We start from the raw sequence: 15,706 nt of genomic DNA, 5'->3' as shown, positions 1-15,706 counted from the left end.
GCCCAATGATCAGGCTGCAATGCTGTGATGCAGAGATCCAAGGATTCTTAGCTGATGGGGCCAGAAAGGCTCGGAGGCATCTTGGAGGTTATATGCTTGACCCTTGAAAGGGAAGGAGGGAGGGAAAGATGAAGCCTTTACTGCAATGAACCCCTGCCAACTAAAGCAATAGCAAGAGAAGTGTGGAGAAGACTATCCTCCAACCCTTTTGGCTTAATTGGAGAAATAAGAAGGAAAAGAGGGGCTAAAGAGACATAAAAAATATGAACTTAATCTAATGAGTTTATCTTGTTGGGCAGACTGGATGGACTATACAGGTCATTATCTGCCGTCATCTACTAAGTAATCAATCATTCATTTATATACTGCACACCATCTAAACATATTAAGGCAGTTTACGTATTAATGCCAATAAACCTAAGGGGCAATTCTGTAACTCCACATCTCTATGAACAGAATGCTAATTTTACAACTGCATCTGGGCGCTAAGAACAAATTATATAATACTAGTGCAACCAAGCCCGTTTCGTCAAAAATGAAAGGGCCCTAGGAAAGCTCTCGTCTAAGCAATTTCTCCTCTCCATGTCCCACGATTCTTCCCTCCCCTCCCATTCCCTCCGTGTCCCACAATACTGACCTCCTCTCCATGTGCAGCGATTCTCCTCTGCCCTGCCGTCCCCTCTGTGTGCCGTGATTCTCCCCTCGCCTCCCATCCCCTCCATGTCCAGCGATTCTCCTCTGCCCTGCCGTCCCCTCCATGTGCCGCGATTCTCCCCTCGCCTCCCATCCCCTCCATGTCCAGCGATTCTCCTCTGCCCTGCCCTCCCCTCCGTATCCCAGGATTCTGGCCTTCCCTCCATGTCCAGCGATTGTCCTCTGCCTGGCCTCCCCTCCATGTCCAGTGATTCTCCTCTACCCTGCCCTCCCTTCCATGTCCCGTGATTCTCCTCTCGCCTCCCATCCCTTCCATGTCCAGTGAGTCTCCTCTGCCCTGCCCTCCCATCTGTGTCCTGCGATTCTCTCCTCCCATCCCATCCATGTCCATTGATTCTCTCCTCCCATCCTATCCATGTCCACCGATTCTCCTCTGCCCTGCCCTCCCTTCCCCTTGATGTCGCACGATTCTGTCCTCCCCTCCATGTCCAGCAATTGTCCTGTGCCCTGCCCTCCCATCCGTGTCCCCCGATTCTCTCCTCTCCTCCCATCCATGTCCAACGATTCTCCTCTGCCCTGCCCTCCCCTCGATGTCCTGCGATTCTGTCCTCCCCTCCATGTCCTGCGATTGTCCTGTGCCCTGCCCTCCCATCTGTCTCGCAATTCTGCCCTCCCCAGCGATTCTCCTCTGCCCTGCCCTCCCATCTAGCTTTCCCTGCAGGCAGGTTGGGCTCGTGTCCCCTCCCCTCCAGCATTCCATTGCCTTCACTTGCTTGACTTCGCAACATCCTTAAGTCAGCTCACCTCCAGCATTCCCTTCCCGCTCACTGTTCTGCTCTCCTCTGACGTCATTTCGTCTTTACCGAGGGCAGGACAGTGAGAGGGAAGGGAACGCTGGAGGCTTGCTAACGTCAGGATGTTATGAACCCAGACAGCCTGCCAGCCATAGAATGTTGAGGTACAAATTATTATATAGATTAGCATAAACCCAAATCTGCATGCCTAAATTTAGGTGCAACCATTTACGTCACATGAATGGCAGGACTAAATGGGTGTGCCTAAGTGCACCATGGAAAGCACATTACATCAGTGGTGTAACAAGGGCGGGGCAATGGGTGCAGGCAGTAAGGGGGAGCACTGAGCAGTCGTGTGGCTGTCAGCTCTGTCGGTCCCCTGCCCCCTCCAACTTCAACTTCCTGTGTTGGGCAATATCTACGACAATGACTATATAGATAACTGACTTTTTGTAGAGTTTATCAATTGACTTTGGCTGGTAAAGTCATGCGTTACTTATTAGGTCCTGCTCATTCTTTATAGTGGTGGACAGTACTAAGCAGAGGACAGACTCACATTTATGGTGAACACTGTAATTTTCACAATTCATATCCACAAATACAGGAGGGGACAAATGGTAAAACAGATGGTATGAGGGGCCATTTTTTATGGGCTGGCTCATATTACATAACTTTGTCTGGTTGATTGACATGATATTCCCTCCTTCACAATTTAAAATTCAGTTTCTCCTATTTATATATTTTGTAATTGGATTGTTTCTTTTGGAGTATGGATCTTATAGAAAAGCACATAATGCACAAAGGGCTAGATTCTATATATGGTGTCTGAAAATTCCACACAGAAAAAAAAATATGCCTAGGCGTATTCTCTAAGTACACCTAAATTTTATAGAATAGGCTTAAATTTCTACACAGTATCATTCATAGAGAATGATTGCCTTCTCCCATCGGTAGCAGCACATTCCCTGAAAAGAAACTTCTGCCCCTGTGGTCAGCAGAGCAGCAGACGTCCTGCTTGAGGATATGCTAGAAGGAACATTGTGAGAAATACACCATGTTCTACCTTGCACAATGATGTCCCAGAACTCTGTTAAACTTCGGTCTTCTACTTTCTCTTTCAGGGTCTTCAGAAAACTATTGAACTGCTGCACATTGGACAACTTCAAAAAAACCAGAGAACCAAAAAAAAAAGGAAGGAGAGAAGAGATTAAATGACACCAGGTTCTACAATCAATTTGTTACTAAACTACAGATCACCTACACAGTCCCACACCTAAGGAACTGAGGGCCAGATGCACTAAACTTAACGAGCCATTAATTTGCAGTTTTGTGTGTAACTGCACTTATTCTGTATTCTACTACTACTACTACTACTTAACATTTCTAGAGCGCTACTAGGGTTACGCAGCGCTGTACAGTTTGACAAAGAAGGACAGTCCCTGCTCAAAGGAGCTTACAATCTAAAGGATGAAATGTCAAGTTGGGGCAGTCAAGATTTCCTGAATAGAGGTGTAGTGGTTAGGTGCCGAAGGCGACATTGAAGAGGTGGGCTTTGAGTAAGGATTTGAAGATGGGCAGGGTGGGGCCTGGCGTATGGGCTCAGGGAGTTTATTCCAAGCATGGGGTGAGGCGAGGCAGAAAGGGCAGAGCCTGGTTGGCGGTGGTGGAGAAGGGTACTGAAAGGAGGGATTTGTCTTGAGAGCGGAGGTTACGGGTAGGAGCGTAAGGGGAGATGAGGGTAGAGAGGTAAGGAGGGGCTGCAGATCGAGTGTACTCAACTGAATGGCGGATGTAGTCCTCGGAGGGACCTGGGAGGGTCATGGGTGTGCCCAGAAATTATTTACTAAGGTAAGAGAATACTGACACTTAAGTGCACAAATGTAATATTTAATCGTGGACATTTACGCCAGCCATTCACATGGTGTAAACGGCCGAGCCTAAATGCTGGCATGTAAACGCCAACCTAAACTAGTATCCCTTAACAATAATTATGCACATAATTTCCCATATAGAATTTGCACTGAGTGCACAGCATCCCAGCGGCTGACTTTAAGCAACCTGTAAAGAATTACTCCTATGTCTAATGTGCAGTACTCCCTCCGGCTACCAATTTTCTTTTTTGCTTAAGGTGGTTTCTAGGAAGTTCCCTTACATCTCCTAGGCAGCCATGTTTGGGCAGGTCACAAAGTAGCATTTGACTGGTCTACACGCTGGGTGTGAAGTCACTGATGACATCACCAGCACTATTAACCAATCTGATTCAATACAGCTGAAGTGATTTTACATCTATCACAGCTGCTACCAAGCACATTAAGCAGGGGTACAGGATAAACAGAAAAGGAATGACATGAAAATAACACTTTTCATTTATGTAATTTCTTCATTTATATAATTTACCACATATATGTCATGTCCCTTCGGGGTGTTCACAAAGCCTGTACAATAGCATGCTCAGATCAAAGCAAACCTGTGACTTTCTTGCAGGTATTAATTGAAGCCCATTCCCCTTACCTTAATGGCTTCCTGCCGGAAAGCTGAAATACATTTGAGACTCTTCATGTAATACGGCAATCCTTTGGTTTCCAGACATTCATAGATTCGGTCAATCAACTGCTGACTCACTTTGAGACAGAAATAGGTAGGAAAAACAAATCAACAAGGCAGTACTTGATAAGATCCAAATATCTTTTACATATCTGAGTCTTGAGGTGACCATTTATTAGAAGACAAAGGACATTATAATAATGCATGTGACAGGTTCTTAACCTTTTTTGGTTCCTGCACCTTTAACTGATCAATGAAACCCTTGCACCCCCTTCCTAAACCACCTGTCCACTCGTGAATGACAGCTACATATGTTGCTGTTAGCTGCTAACAGTATTAACTGCTAACATGTCACTAAAATTACAGTAGCACACAGTTATACTACTAATAACTCTCCTAATACTTGCCTTCAAGTTCTCTGGAAAGTTTCAATAAATTGCTTCAGATGTCAAGACCCTTCTCCACACCCCACAGGGGGCGTGGGCACCATTGGTTAAGAACCCGTGCCCTAGAACAAGAAGCCTTGACATGAGGCTTATAGGGTATGGACTCCGAAATAAGTTGCATGGATGAACACAAGAATCCTTAGCTGTGGGGGAGTGAGGAAAAGATGGAGATTGTGGAGGACCCGTACTAGGAAGGAAAAATGGGCAAACCAGAGGAGTCCTTGTCGCCTTTATTTACCATCACATATCCACTTCTGTTTTTAAGATATTCACATTCTAACAATCATAAGATACTGAGCAAATGTAAGGGGTTCTGGTACCATTAAAAAATGCATTCAAAACCTCACAGGAGTATGTTAATAACACTAAAAATCCTCAAAGAAAATGGACTCCTTCACAGTCTTAATATACAAACCACAAAAATAAGCAGTTTCGAGCTCAGATGAACACAGGTGTGATCTTTTTAAAAGCATATGACAGCCTGAAAAGGAAGCAGGCGTATTTTAATTATGAGAATACAAAAATGTGCAGTGCTATGGAAACATATGACTGACAGAAATGGGTGAAATGTCACACTTATGAAATTGTGATTTCTGGGTCAGTCACGGTCATGTAGAGAACCTGCATTCAATTTGCAGTTCAGCCAGAGCGGGAGATGGGGGAAAGAGTTCATCATCAGGTAACAGCATCACCTAGCTACCAGATTTACGACCCAGGACTAGAGCCCAGAGAGCTCCGAGGAGATATAAAACAAAGGAATGACAACTCATATGACACTGTGGCCCAACTTTTGATATCTTTCTCTGTTGTGGGCTACGAAAAGAAGATGCCACAGTCAGGAGGGCTGAAGATGGACTCAGGTGCACAAGGACTTATGCTGGAGGCATCTGAACCCCACAGAGGTAGAATCTCATGTATGAGTGGGATGAGGCCAGGGGTTGGGTTCTGAATAGCAGCTACCAAAAAAAAATAAAAAATCCTACTGAGGCTCAATCTCTTCTACATCACTAGCATGAATTACACTTGGGCCTCAATTAGTAATGATATACCACGCAGTAATTACAAGGCCTGTGTGCAGTTAGTGCAGAGAAAATGTCATTGCTGCATAGTAGATAATGCAATGCAATTACCTGCAGCTCTTGAGGTGGTGTTAGCTGCTCAGTACTACCAAGTTAACACGTAGTAACTACCTCCATGTGAACCGTGAGATGCTGTCCTACCTGTTCCAAGCCACCTTCCAAGTTACTTGTTTATTACAGGAATAGAGCACAGTAATTCCCATGTTGAACAGTTAACACTGCTTGATAAATAGTGAAAAGGAGAGACAACGGGCTCTATTCACCATTATTCTAAAGCAGAGGTTCTGAATCTTGTCCTGGAGGCGTATCTAACCGGTCTGGTTTTCAGGACAGCCCTAAGAAATAAGCCCGAGATAGGTCTGGATACACTGGAGGTCCAGGATATGCAGATCTCACATGCTATCCAACTTGCCTTGCTCATTCCTGTGTGTCATTGACTATCAAAACTAAATGGGGGCACTATCTTTTATTGACCTGGTGGTTTCCACTTCATCTGAAACTAGGGCTGAAATCTAACACCATGAGCTTTATTTGTAACTACCTGGGACTTTTTTTCCAGTCAATTTAATTTATTCTTTACAGCAACAGTCCTTGGCCAGGGACAATGTACCATAACCCTGAAATCATGGGCCATTCGGTGTTGCCACTATAAGTACTACTCCAACCCTCCCACTCCCACCAGGAGCTGTAAACGCCAAATACACAGACTCCCTTTCCCTGGCTGACCTGGAGAAAAGAAGACCTGAGACATGCTACTGAGCTGCAGGCCTGGCACATCATTTCCAAATTGTCACACATGGTATGCAAGACCCCAAGACCTCAGCTAGCAGGACACTTATTTTGAGAACCCAAATTTCTCTTAGGTTTCCCCAGAACGCTGGAATAAACCTTTTTATGTAGCTTTGATCTGCATTCTGGATGATCGGCAAAACAGGTAACATAGTAGCATAGTAGATGACGGCAGAAAAAACACCGCAGGGTCCATCCAGTCTGCCCAACAAGACAACTCATATGTGCTACTTTTTGTGTATACCCTACTTTGATTTGTACCTGTGCTCTTCAGGGCACAGACCGTATAAGTCTGCCCAGCACTATCCCCGCCTCCCAACCACCAGCCCCGCCTCCCACCACCGGCTCTGGCACAGACCGTATAAGTCTGCCCAGCACTGTCCCCGCCTCCCAACCACTGGCTCTGGCGCAGACCGTATAAGTCTGCCCAGCACTATCCCCGCCTCCCAACCACCAGCCCCTCCTCCTCCAACCACTGGCTCTGGCACAGACCGTATAAGTCTGCCCAGCACTATCCCTGCCTCCCACCACTGGCTCTGGCACAGACCGTATAAGTCTGCCCAGCACTATCCCCGTCTCCCACCACCAGCTCTGGCACAGACCGTATAAGTCTGCCCAGCACTATCCCCGCCTCCCAACCACCAGCCCCGCCTCCCAACCACCGGCTCTGGCACAAACCGTATAAGTCTGCCCAGCACTATCCCTGGCTCCCACCACCAGTTGAGAACATAATTGCTAAGGCAGTGTAAGAATGTTATTAATGCAAATTAGAAGTAAGGAGGGGAATCTTTAAGATCTGGACATGCTTTGCGTTAGAACAGGTAATAAAGGCACCAACAGTAACCTAATGCTTTGCTTTAACATGCAAAAACATAACACAGCTGGCACAGATTTCTAATTAAAATCTTCACTGCTCATTAAGCCAAAAAAAAAACACCCACTACTCAAACAAATCCAGTGCCTTGCACTAATTACCGAATCAACTTACAAATTAAAATCAAAACGTTTTAATCAGTAGCAGTGTGGATCTGGACAGGTAATGTATTACAGTTTCTTTCTAAGAATAAGAACTGAAGTGCAGCTGTTGCACACGGAGACAGACAGCGGCAGCACCATGTGGATACCTGGAAGCACAGTTCTCACTATGAAAGGAGACCACAGGGACAGGAAAGCAGCATGTCCTCATTTGTTCTGCTGGTCTCTCTGCTCCGTCACGCTTCCAGCTCAAGTGGAACTGGCCCCTACTAGGGTTAGCGCACTATGAGTCTCTTTTGCAGTTGTGTAGGATTCCCCGCCTCCCAGAATTGTTAATCTAAACTTTTTATTCATTTTAGCACATCACAAAAACAAAAATAGAATGGCATGAGCACCGAATATTATTAACTCTTGATAAAAACTATTGCCTTAGAAGCTCTTTTCTTTCCTCCTTCCCCCACACCTAACCCTCCCCCTCTTTGACAGTCTACAGAATAAACATTAGTAAGTTTTTGAAACTGGCTGTAATATAATTGCACATCAGTACTGAAGTACTTCTCACTTTGAGAGGCAGTGACAGGATATAATCTTGCAAGTCTTTATAAATGTCTCTGAATCATTCCCCTTCTCCACAATTGATGCAGGTGTCATGTCTATTGCCCCCCCTTCCCTCCACAGTCCTCATTTTTAACACCCTCCTGTCTAGCTGAACAGAGACACACACTGCTGCTCCTTAAGAAACCCAGTGTACGTGTGCTCCTAGGTGGGCAGTAGGAGTTGCAGGAGATGTGAATGCTGTGTGTCCCCCCCACCCCCAGCATCTTTGGCAGAGAAGCAGAACTCCCAGTGAACCATTACACCGTGAATTTTATTATGTGGAATTTCTTTGAACCTAGAAAATCCATTTGCTTTTAGTGGTAGAGGTTTTTTTTTTTTGCATGTAACAGAAGGACACATGAGTAATTAAAGGATAGTTCAAGTAGATGAGTACATAGTATCTCCTCTGTCAATCTAACCAGTCTTCACAGTACTTTAAGAGGATAATTTTATAAAACATTTTGTTTAAAATATTTATAATCCAGACTCTGATTGTAGTTTGATTTTGTGATAGTTGAGGGACAGGGGGGTGGATTAGTTTGGAAAATGTTGTACAATTGATCTAATAAGTCAATGGTTGTAGAAAAAATATACCGTATTTTTCGGACTATAAGACGCACTTTTTTCCCCCAAAATTTGGGAGGAAAATGGGGGGTGCGTCTTATAGTCCGAAGGTAGCGTTTTTGGACCTCCGTCCCGTACTTACACGATTCCATGTGCCCTGGTGGTCTAGTGACGTCGGGGCAGGAAAGAGCTCCCTCTTTCCTGCCCATAGCGCTTCTCGGTGGCCATTTTGAATCTCGCCGAGACCGTCAGAAAGCATTGAGGAGCACGGAGAGCAGCGCGATGGGCAGGAAAGAGGGGGGCTCTTTCCTGCCCCGACGTCACTAGACCACCAGGGCACATGGAATCGTGTAAGTACGGGACGAGGTCTAAAACTTCGGACAAGACGCACCGGAGCACCTAGGTTTTAGAGGAGGGAAAAAGGAAAAAAAAATTTTCCTATTTCCCTCCTCTAAAACCTAGGTGCGTCTTATGGTCCGGTGCGTCTTATAGTCCGAAAAATACGGTAGTTTATTTGGTCAATAAAAATTGTTTAACATGAGAGGATGGGTGATGGAGGGACATTTGCATGGGGGACAGATTTTGTAAAAAACACTGAACTCCTCACATGCATATTTGGTTTTACTGTATCTTATTTGTTCAATAAAACTGTTTCCACATAAAATATTTATAATCCATAACAACATAAGCATTGCCATACTGGGATAGACCGAAGGCAGAACTTGGTGGCTTTAAAAGACTACTGAAACCTTGTTACAGGCTAATCTTGGATCATGACTGCATAGCCTTTTGAATTATTGATTGATTGCCTGACTTTGCCTGTAGTGCTGTATATTGTCAGTGGTTGGTGGGGTTTTTTTTAATGTGTTTTACTATGTATGGAAAACGGATTATAAACTGAAATCAAATCAAACCTGTCTTTATTAGACAATGTTTGAAAGATGATAGTAACCCCCCCCCCCCCCCCCCCCAAAAAAAAAAAAAAAATTAATTAGGACTTACAAATCTACAGTAGACTGGCTGAGCCTTGCAACTATAGCAATATTAGAATCTACCACACTGGTGGAATTGGATTTTACTCTACAAAACATATGAGCAGACGGTACTGCCTTCTATGCATGGCCATCAATCTGGTCTTCAGAAATGGAGCACTTCAGATCTTTTCCTCTCGCCTACGAGTTGACTTTTTGTTATGGACTCAGCTTTGTGTATTTTAGTGTGTATTTTGTTTTGTTGTACTTTGGTACACGTGTTCCTTTCAGTCTGTATGCTGTGTTTTTAAATTTTAATAAAAATATTTACTTAAAAAAAATCTACCTCAAAGGCAAACCTTAAAATGCAGAACTAATGTCACTATTTTTTGCTCATGTGATTTTATTTCAGCAAACTGAAAAATAACTTATTTTGGTATTGCTCTCTGGCTCAGGCTACAGAGAGAAAAGCTACATTGCCGTGGCCTCTAATCGGAGTCTGCTAGTTAGAGGAGCTGGCAAAGATAGGGCACACCACAGGCACCCTGTTCTCAATCCCTGAGAGGGAAGAATAGCTGTAGCGCACTCTGACGACCATAACATGTGACGCTGAGCAACTTTGGGTCGCAAAAATTCTCTTTCCATCTAGGCATAAAGAGTGATATAAATAAGGGGAAAAAGTGGAAGAGGTTTGATTTTAACCATAGTCACTATAATCAAAATGTGTTTTACTCTTCCTTTGCTTTCTCACTGCTATGCCTCTGAATACCCAGTTACTGAAGCAGTATCCAATCAACCAGGAGGAGGAAAACCAAGGACCTACAGTCAAATTTCCAATTCACAGTTAATCTGTCTCCAACTACATTTGTTATAGAAATAAGGGTCCTAACAATTTCTGTCTAAGCAAAACAAGTCCTCTAATTTAATGAAAAATGTTTAAATCGTGCAAAGCCTGAGTAACGTGTATAGAGTGGACGTGGTTATTAACCCTTATGTTCAGATAACACATTACTAATGACTGTATGGACTATTGCAAAGAGAGGTGGTTTGACAAAGAGAGGGAGCCTGGGTACCAGATTAAGGGTGGGACTCTTCAGGACCATAAAGGAAGATGACAATATTTATCTGATTTGAAACATTTATATCCTGCTGATCCCAACACCTCAGCAGTTTACAAAAAACAAACATAATCAATTTCCAATAGCCTATTGGTTCATGTGGTGAAGGCCACCACTGCAACAGAGTTTAAACAAACTTAAGACCGATAGAGTAGCCAACAGGAGGAATGAGGTTGAGAGGCTAAGCAGCAGAAATTGGTGCGAAGTGGATTTGTGTGGAAACATTTATGTTTATATACCCAGAGAGAAAGATAGCTGGGAAAACTGGGGAAAAAACGGCATCTGTCACCAATTAGCATATTATTAAGTAAAATGACATTTATTTAAAATAGAGTTGTTAAGGGGCTATTATGTTCCTTTTAAAACAACCCATTTTAAAATTATTTGCCTGGCTTTTAGATGAAACATTAAGATATTTCTTCCCTCCCCCCCCCCCCCCCCCCCCAATTACCCAATTTTATTCTTGAGAAAACACAAGAGAGAGTGACACTACTGGCAGTTCTTCTTAGTTAATCATTCCTTGCACGGCAAACCCAAATTAGGAGCTGTGGGGCCGACACAGAAAGCAGGAAGGGGATCAGCACTGAATTTAACTCGCTCGGTATATTGAAATGAATGTTCGCTTTATGACGGTCAACACTACCCCCCCCCCCCCCCCCCCCCCCCAAGGTCTCATTTGCCCAGCGCCTGGATATTGTATTAGTCCCCTCCTCTGGAACTCGTTTCCCCCATTCGCACTAAATTTTCCTCGCCCAAATTTAAAACATTACTTAAAACCCAGTTTAGCATTTGAAGACCAGGCACAGTTCTGAGTGGACGAAACAGTCTAGAGTTCATTTGCTTTTGGCTATTCTACCTTTGACTATCTCTTGACTAATTTCCTTTCTGGCACTACTTTTCTGTGTCCTATTTTTATTGTAGTTCTGTTGTGATCTCTAATGTTTTTGAACTGTAAACTGCCTCACTACTCTGTATGACAGGCGGTACATCAGATATAAATAAACCATGTGAAATCATGGAGCAGAGCTGGCCAAGGGCGTCTCAAAGCTCAGCCTGCTGCAGCGCATGGTCAAGGGCATGCAACCAACGCTATGTCTAAAGGGGAGTGCCCTTTGGGGCCTGAACTCTTTGCCAGTATGGGGAAGAGAAAACCAAAGCAGAGATCTACAAGATCTGGAACCTCCGGCCTTGTTCAGGGTCCTATGGACCAAATGTTTGCTCAGCACTGCAATAGAGTGCTATGGATGGCCGGTATCTGATATCCTTCAAATGTTTGCAGTGTCTAAGTCCCAACATTAGATCTCCAACACTACCTCCCAGTCTACAGGACATAGAGACTTAAGGCCTCAGATCAGGGCGATTTAAGAGATAGGTAGTCTCTTCAATCTAAGCTTGCTGGGACTATGGGGAATCAGATGCTGAGGCAGGACAGCATCCTGCAAAGCATCCCCCCCCCCCCCAACCAATCAAGCTCTCTTGATATCAGTTATGGGCAGGGGACTGAGGTAACTCCTCTGTCTGGAGACGTATCCTTGGTCGATATTTTGCACATTGTACCTTGAACTAAATCCATGTATATTAATTGGGGTCTCAATTGTTTTGTTTTGGGGTTTTTTTCCTTGAGCCAAGTAGAAAGATTAGAAGCGATCAAGACAGGTAGAAATGGGAGCTGTTAAAACTGAAACCCAATGGGAGCTTTATAAGCAACACCCATGGCCAATATAAAGAACAATTCAAATATTCACCAACAGAATCTGCAACTTACACTTTTTAAATTTTCCTAAAACGAGACACCTTTTAGGAAGTTACAAAATAAAGTGTTTCTAAGAGTTTTGAATATTTCTCATTTTGCTTCCACTGGTTTCTCTAAACTGTTATTATGCGTTTTTAAGTAACTTGAAAAAGGGTGGCCTTGATGTGGTTGTATCTCCTGAGAGTATATCCACTTTTCTTTTATCATCTAATGATGAGATCAATATTACACTCACCCCTTTTCCTTGGAAGAATATGCGGGTTTGTTTGTTTTTTTCAAATCATATTTTTGCAGGAAGGATGAGGATGCTTTCGGTCAAAATGTGTATGTATTTCCCGATGTCTCAAGGGTGACACAGGCTGGGAGGAAGTATCTCCTGTGTTTGAAGCCTCAGGTGTCATTCCTTGGTGCTAGTTTCCTTTAGGTAACACATTCAGGCATCCTGCAGTAAGTTCTAAATCTGCACGCACTAATCAGACTGCTAATAATTTTTTTTTGTGTGTTGGAGGGGGCATGTTAGGGGGCGGAGAGTGGGCATTCCTGAGCTAATCAGTTAACATGTTCACATTACCGTGTTAGCACAGGATTAATGCATGAGCACTTACCACCTACAAAACAGGTGTTGGTAAGTGCTCTTGCGGTAATTCTTTTTAATGGCTGCACGTTAACGGCAACATTTGTGAATGGCTATTAATAGAAAAAATAGAAAATTGGTCATTTTCCAGCTGTGGTAAAACCGGCCTTAGCGCGCGGGAAAAATCCACATAAGGGCACACGCTACCACAGCTTTGTAAAACGATCCCCAAGTCTGTGTGTGCTCAGATCCCAAACCGACATGTTTGAATTTGCAAATAGAAGAAGAGGAAATGCACCATTTTATTAAACTGTGTGCACTTTACAACTGTTTTTTTTTTTAATTCCCATGTTAAGTGTTTGCTATTTCACATAAGGGTAGGACTTGTTTTCTTTGACCTAGTCAATTACTACATTTATAATGTGGAGCTGTATGGATGCTGAGCCATATATCACCTTCCATGCAATTAAATAGTTTAGTTTTCTCAAAGCTCTTCTGGTCCTGGGAAAAACTGAAATTATTTTTCAAGTTGTGATAGCTTTTATGTGAACAGCAGAATTATCCAGAGCTGTCATTGTACATGAGCTTTTCAGAACACACGGATGTGGTCCTATATTCAGAAGAAAAATAATTAAGGCATCCCTGTTGCATTTCACGTTTTTACCCTATTTTCCAAAGGCAGATCAGCTGAAATTAGGCATGTGATTTTTAGGCTGAAAATTTCTGTAACTTAGGGCCCTGTTTACTAAGGCGTGTTAGTGTTTTTAGCGTGCCTACACTTAGTGTGCGCATTAACCATGTAGGCCCCTTTAGGGATATTGTAGGCACTTAGATGGTTAACGCGCGTTAAAAACTTTAACGCGCCTATAACGCTCCTTAGTAAACAGGGCCCTTAGGCACCAAATTTTAGGCCTGTTATTAATTCAGCTACATTTGTAGTGCTTACGTGAGAAGCTTAGCGCTAGATATCAATGTTAAGTATCTAGCTTATGTGCTTTGCCCTTCCCTCTTTATAGGGGCCCAAATTTAGCTGCTGAGCTCAAGGCAGTTTAAATAATCATTATACTGTTGTATTATGGTTATGTGGTACATGTTTTCGCTGACCCAATGAAGGGACAACAGTGGGTCCATATCAGCTTCAATTTGTAATGGGTCATTGGGGAGGGGGTTTAGCTGGTGGGGTGAAGAGGGAGTAAGCAGACCACTCATGGTGCTTCTGATAGGTGGTTGTTAATACTGTTTGGGGCTTGAGGTTTTATACCAGACTAGGTTACCAGATTATAATAATACACTTGGTGGTCAAATAAAGACTTAACTACAAGAAAACAAAAAACTAAGCACCTAGCTCTCAAATTAGGCATCTAAATGCTTTGAAGACTGGGCTCCGCATTTCCTATCCACACCAACTTTCATGACATGTCGGGGGTACATGAGGATTCTGAAAGGTGTGGGTTTTTTATTAATCCACCCATGTCTACACAGCAAACTTGGGTGGCAAAGTGTTTGCGCACACACATACCCAGTTCATAGGCTCTGTATATGAGGGAGGAATTTGTGTGGTCTTCACAGAGCTCATGCAAAAATCTCTAGAGACTTCTGAAGCTGGGCCAATTAAAGGGATCACAACCTGTCTGGAGGAAATGAATGAGACTGCTGAGTGCTGACTGTATCATCCATAGAAATACACAGCAGTGACAAAATTTAATAGGTATGGCTAGGCAAATACCAAACACAGCAGTCAGATATGTAGCACTGCACTTAATTAAAAAGGAAGCACAAAAGAAAAAGAACACACACAAAGAAATAATGCTTTGGAACCAAAACATGGGGAAAAAAAAAAGATAACTTCAGCAAAATTATAAGATGTACTGTTGCCTCTAGCCTAACTACCCACATGGCATTCTTACATCTTTGTTTTTATGCAAACATAGCTAACAAGCTCAGTTAAACCCTCATGATTAAATTCTACAGGTCATGTCATAGTCTGATTCTTTCATGCTGAATGATTTTCTCATTAAATGTTGTAATTTCTCACAAATTAAACTCATAAAGGCAACTCCTGTTCTATTTTTCCTCCTACCCCCTCCAACCTTTAAATGCTGCCTCTTCACTGAAGTGTTAAATTAAATCCTCAGGCAGGATCACTGTAGTACAAGTTGTTAATGTGGATGCAACTCCCACATGCTGCTCTGGCGCTGGGTCAGTCCTTGAGCCCTTCAGCCCAGAGCAGCTCAACTATAATCAGCCTCCTTGTGCAGTTAAGAATTTACAAGGGATGAGCGTACTATCATGAGAAGACTACTCGCCCTCGAAGAGTCAGCCAATGAACATGTTGGGGTACAGCTACAGTTGGGGTCTCATCGTTTAAGAATAAAGATAATTGTGAAGGCTCAAAAAACACATTTCATAGTATTATAAAAAAAATAATACACTTGCATGGGCACATCAAAATAAATTGGGCCCCAAACTGATATACCCATAGGCACATTAGCAAAAACTGCTTTCTTCTTTTTAAGAGTAGTTCTTGAAACATCAGGAAACACCCCCAGTCTCAATCCACTGTACAATTTAAACCTAGTACTAAAACATTTCTTCAATACTAGATAATGATCCACCACTGAAAAGAAAGTCCTAATTAAAGTGTTTCCCTGTAAATGAGACCTTTGAGTCTCCTGGGTTTGTGAGCTATCCAAACTATCTGGTGAGACTAACGAGTCATGAGGATTTCTCGCTGAAGCAGAATTATGGAATATAATACACCTTAGTTATGTCCAATAACTAAGTTATTAAGTTATTACGTTATGTCCAATAAAAAGGTATCATCTTATTTTCTTTTCCATGTTTTATT

At 43.1% G+C, this 15,706-nt stretch overlaps 1 protein-coding gene across 1 annotated transcript in view; it reads right to left on the bottom strand.

Moving 5' to 3' along the window:
* The window catches only part of XRCC5 (X-ray repair cross complementing 5), a 177,494-nt gene that overhangs the window by 33,806 nt on the left and 127,982 nt on the right, over window positions 1-15,706 (bottom strand). Inside the window, exons 17-18 of the mRNA XM_030209911.1 lie at window positions 3,960-4,069; window positions 2,512-2,608 (exon numbers count right to left, since the gene is read on the bottom strand). Coding sequence (XP_030065771.1) covers window positions 2,512-2,608; window positions 3,960-4,069 — 207 coding nt within the window. The remainder of the gene's footprint in view (window positions 1-2,511; window positions 2,609-3,959; window positions 4,070-15,706) is intronic.

This window comes from Microcaecilia unicolor, chromosome 7, assembly GCF_901765095.1.
Source record: "Microcaecilia unicolor chromosome 7, aMicUni1.1, whole genome shotgun sequence".
Classification (NCBI taxonomy): domain Eukaryota; kingdom Metazoa; phylum Chordata; class Amphibia; order Gymnophiona; family Siphonopidae; genus Microcaecilia; species Microcaecilia unicolor.
Note: the sequence above shows the minus strand (reverse complement) of the source record. Positions and strands in the feature narration are given on the sequence as shown.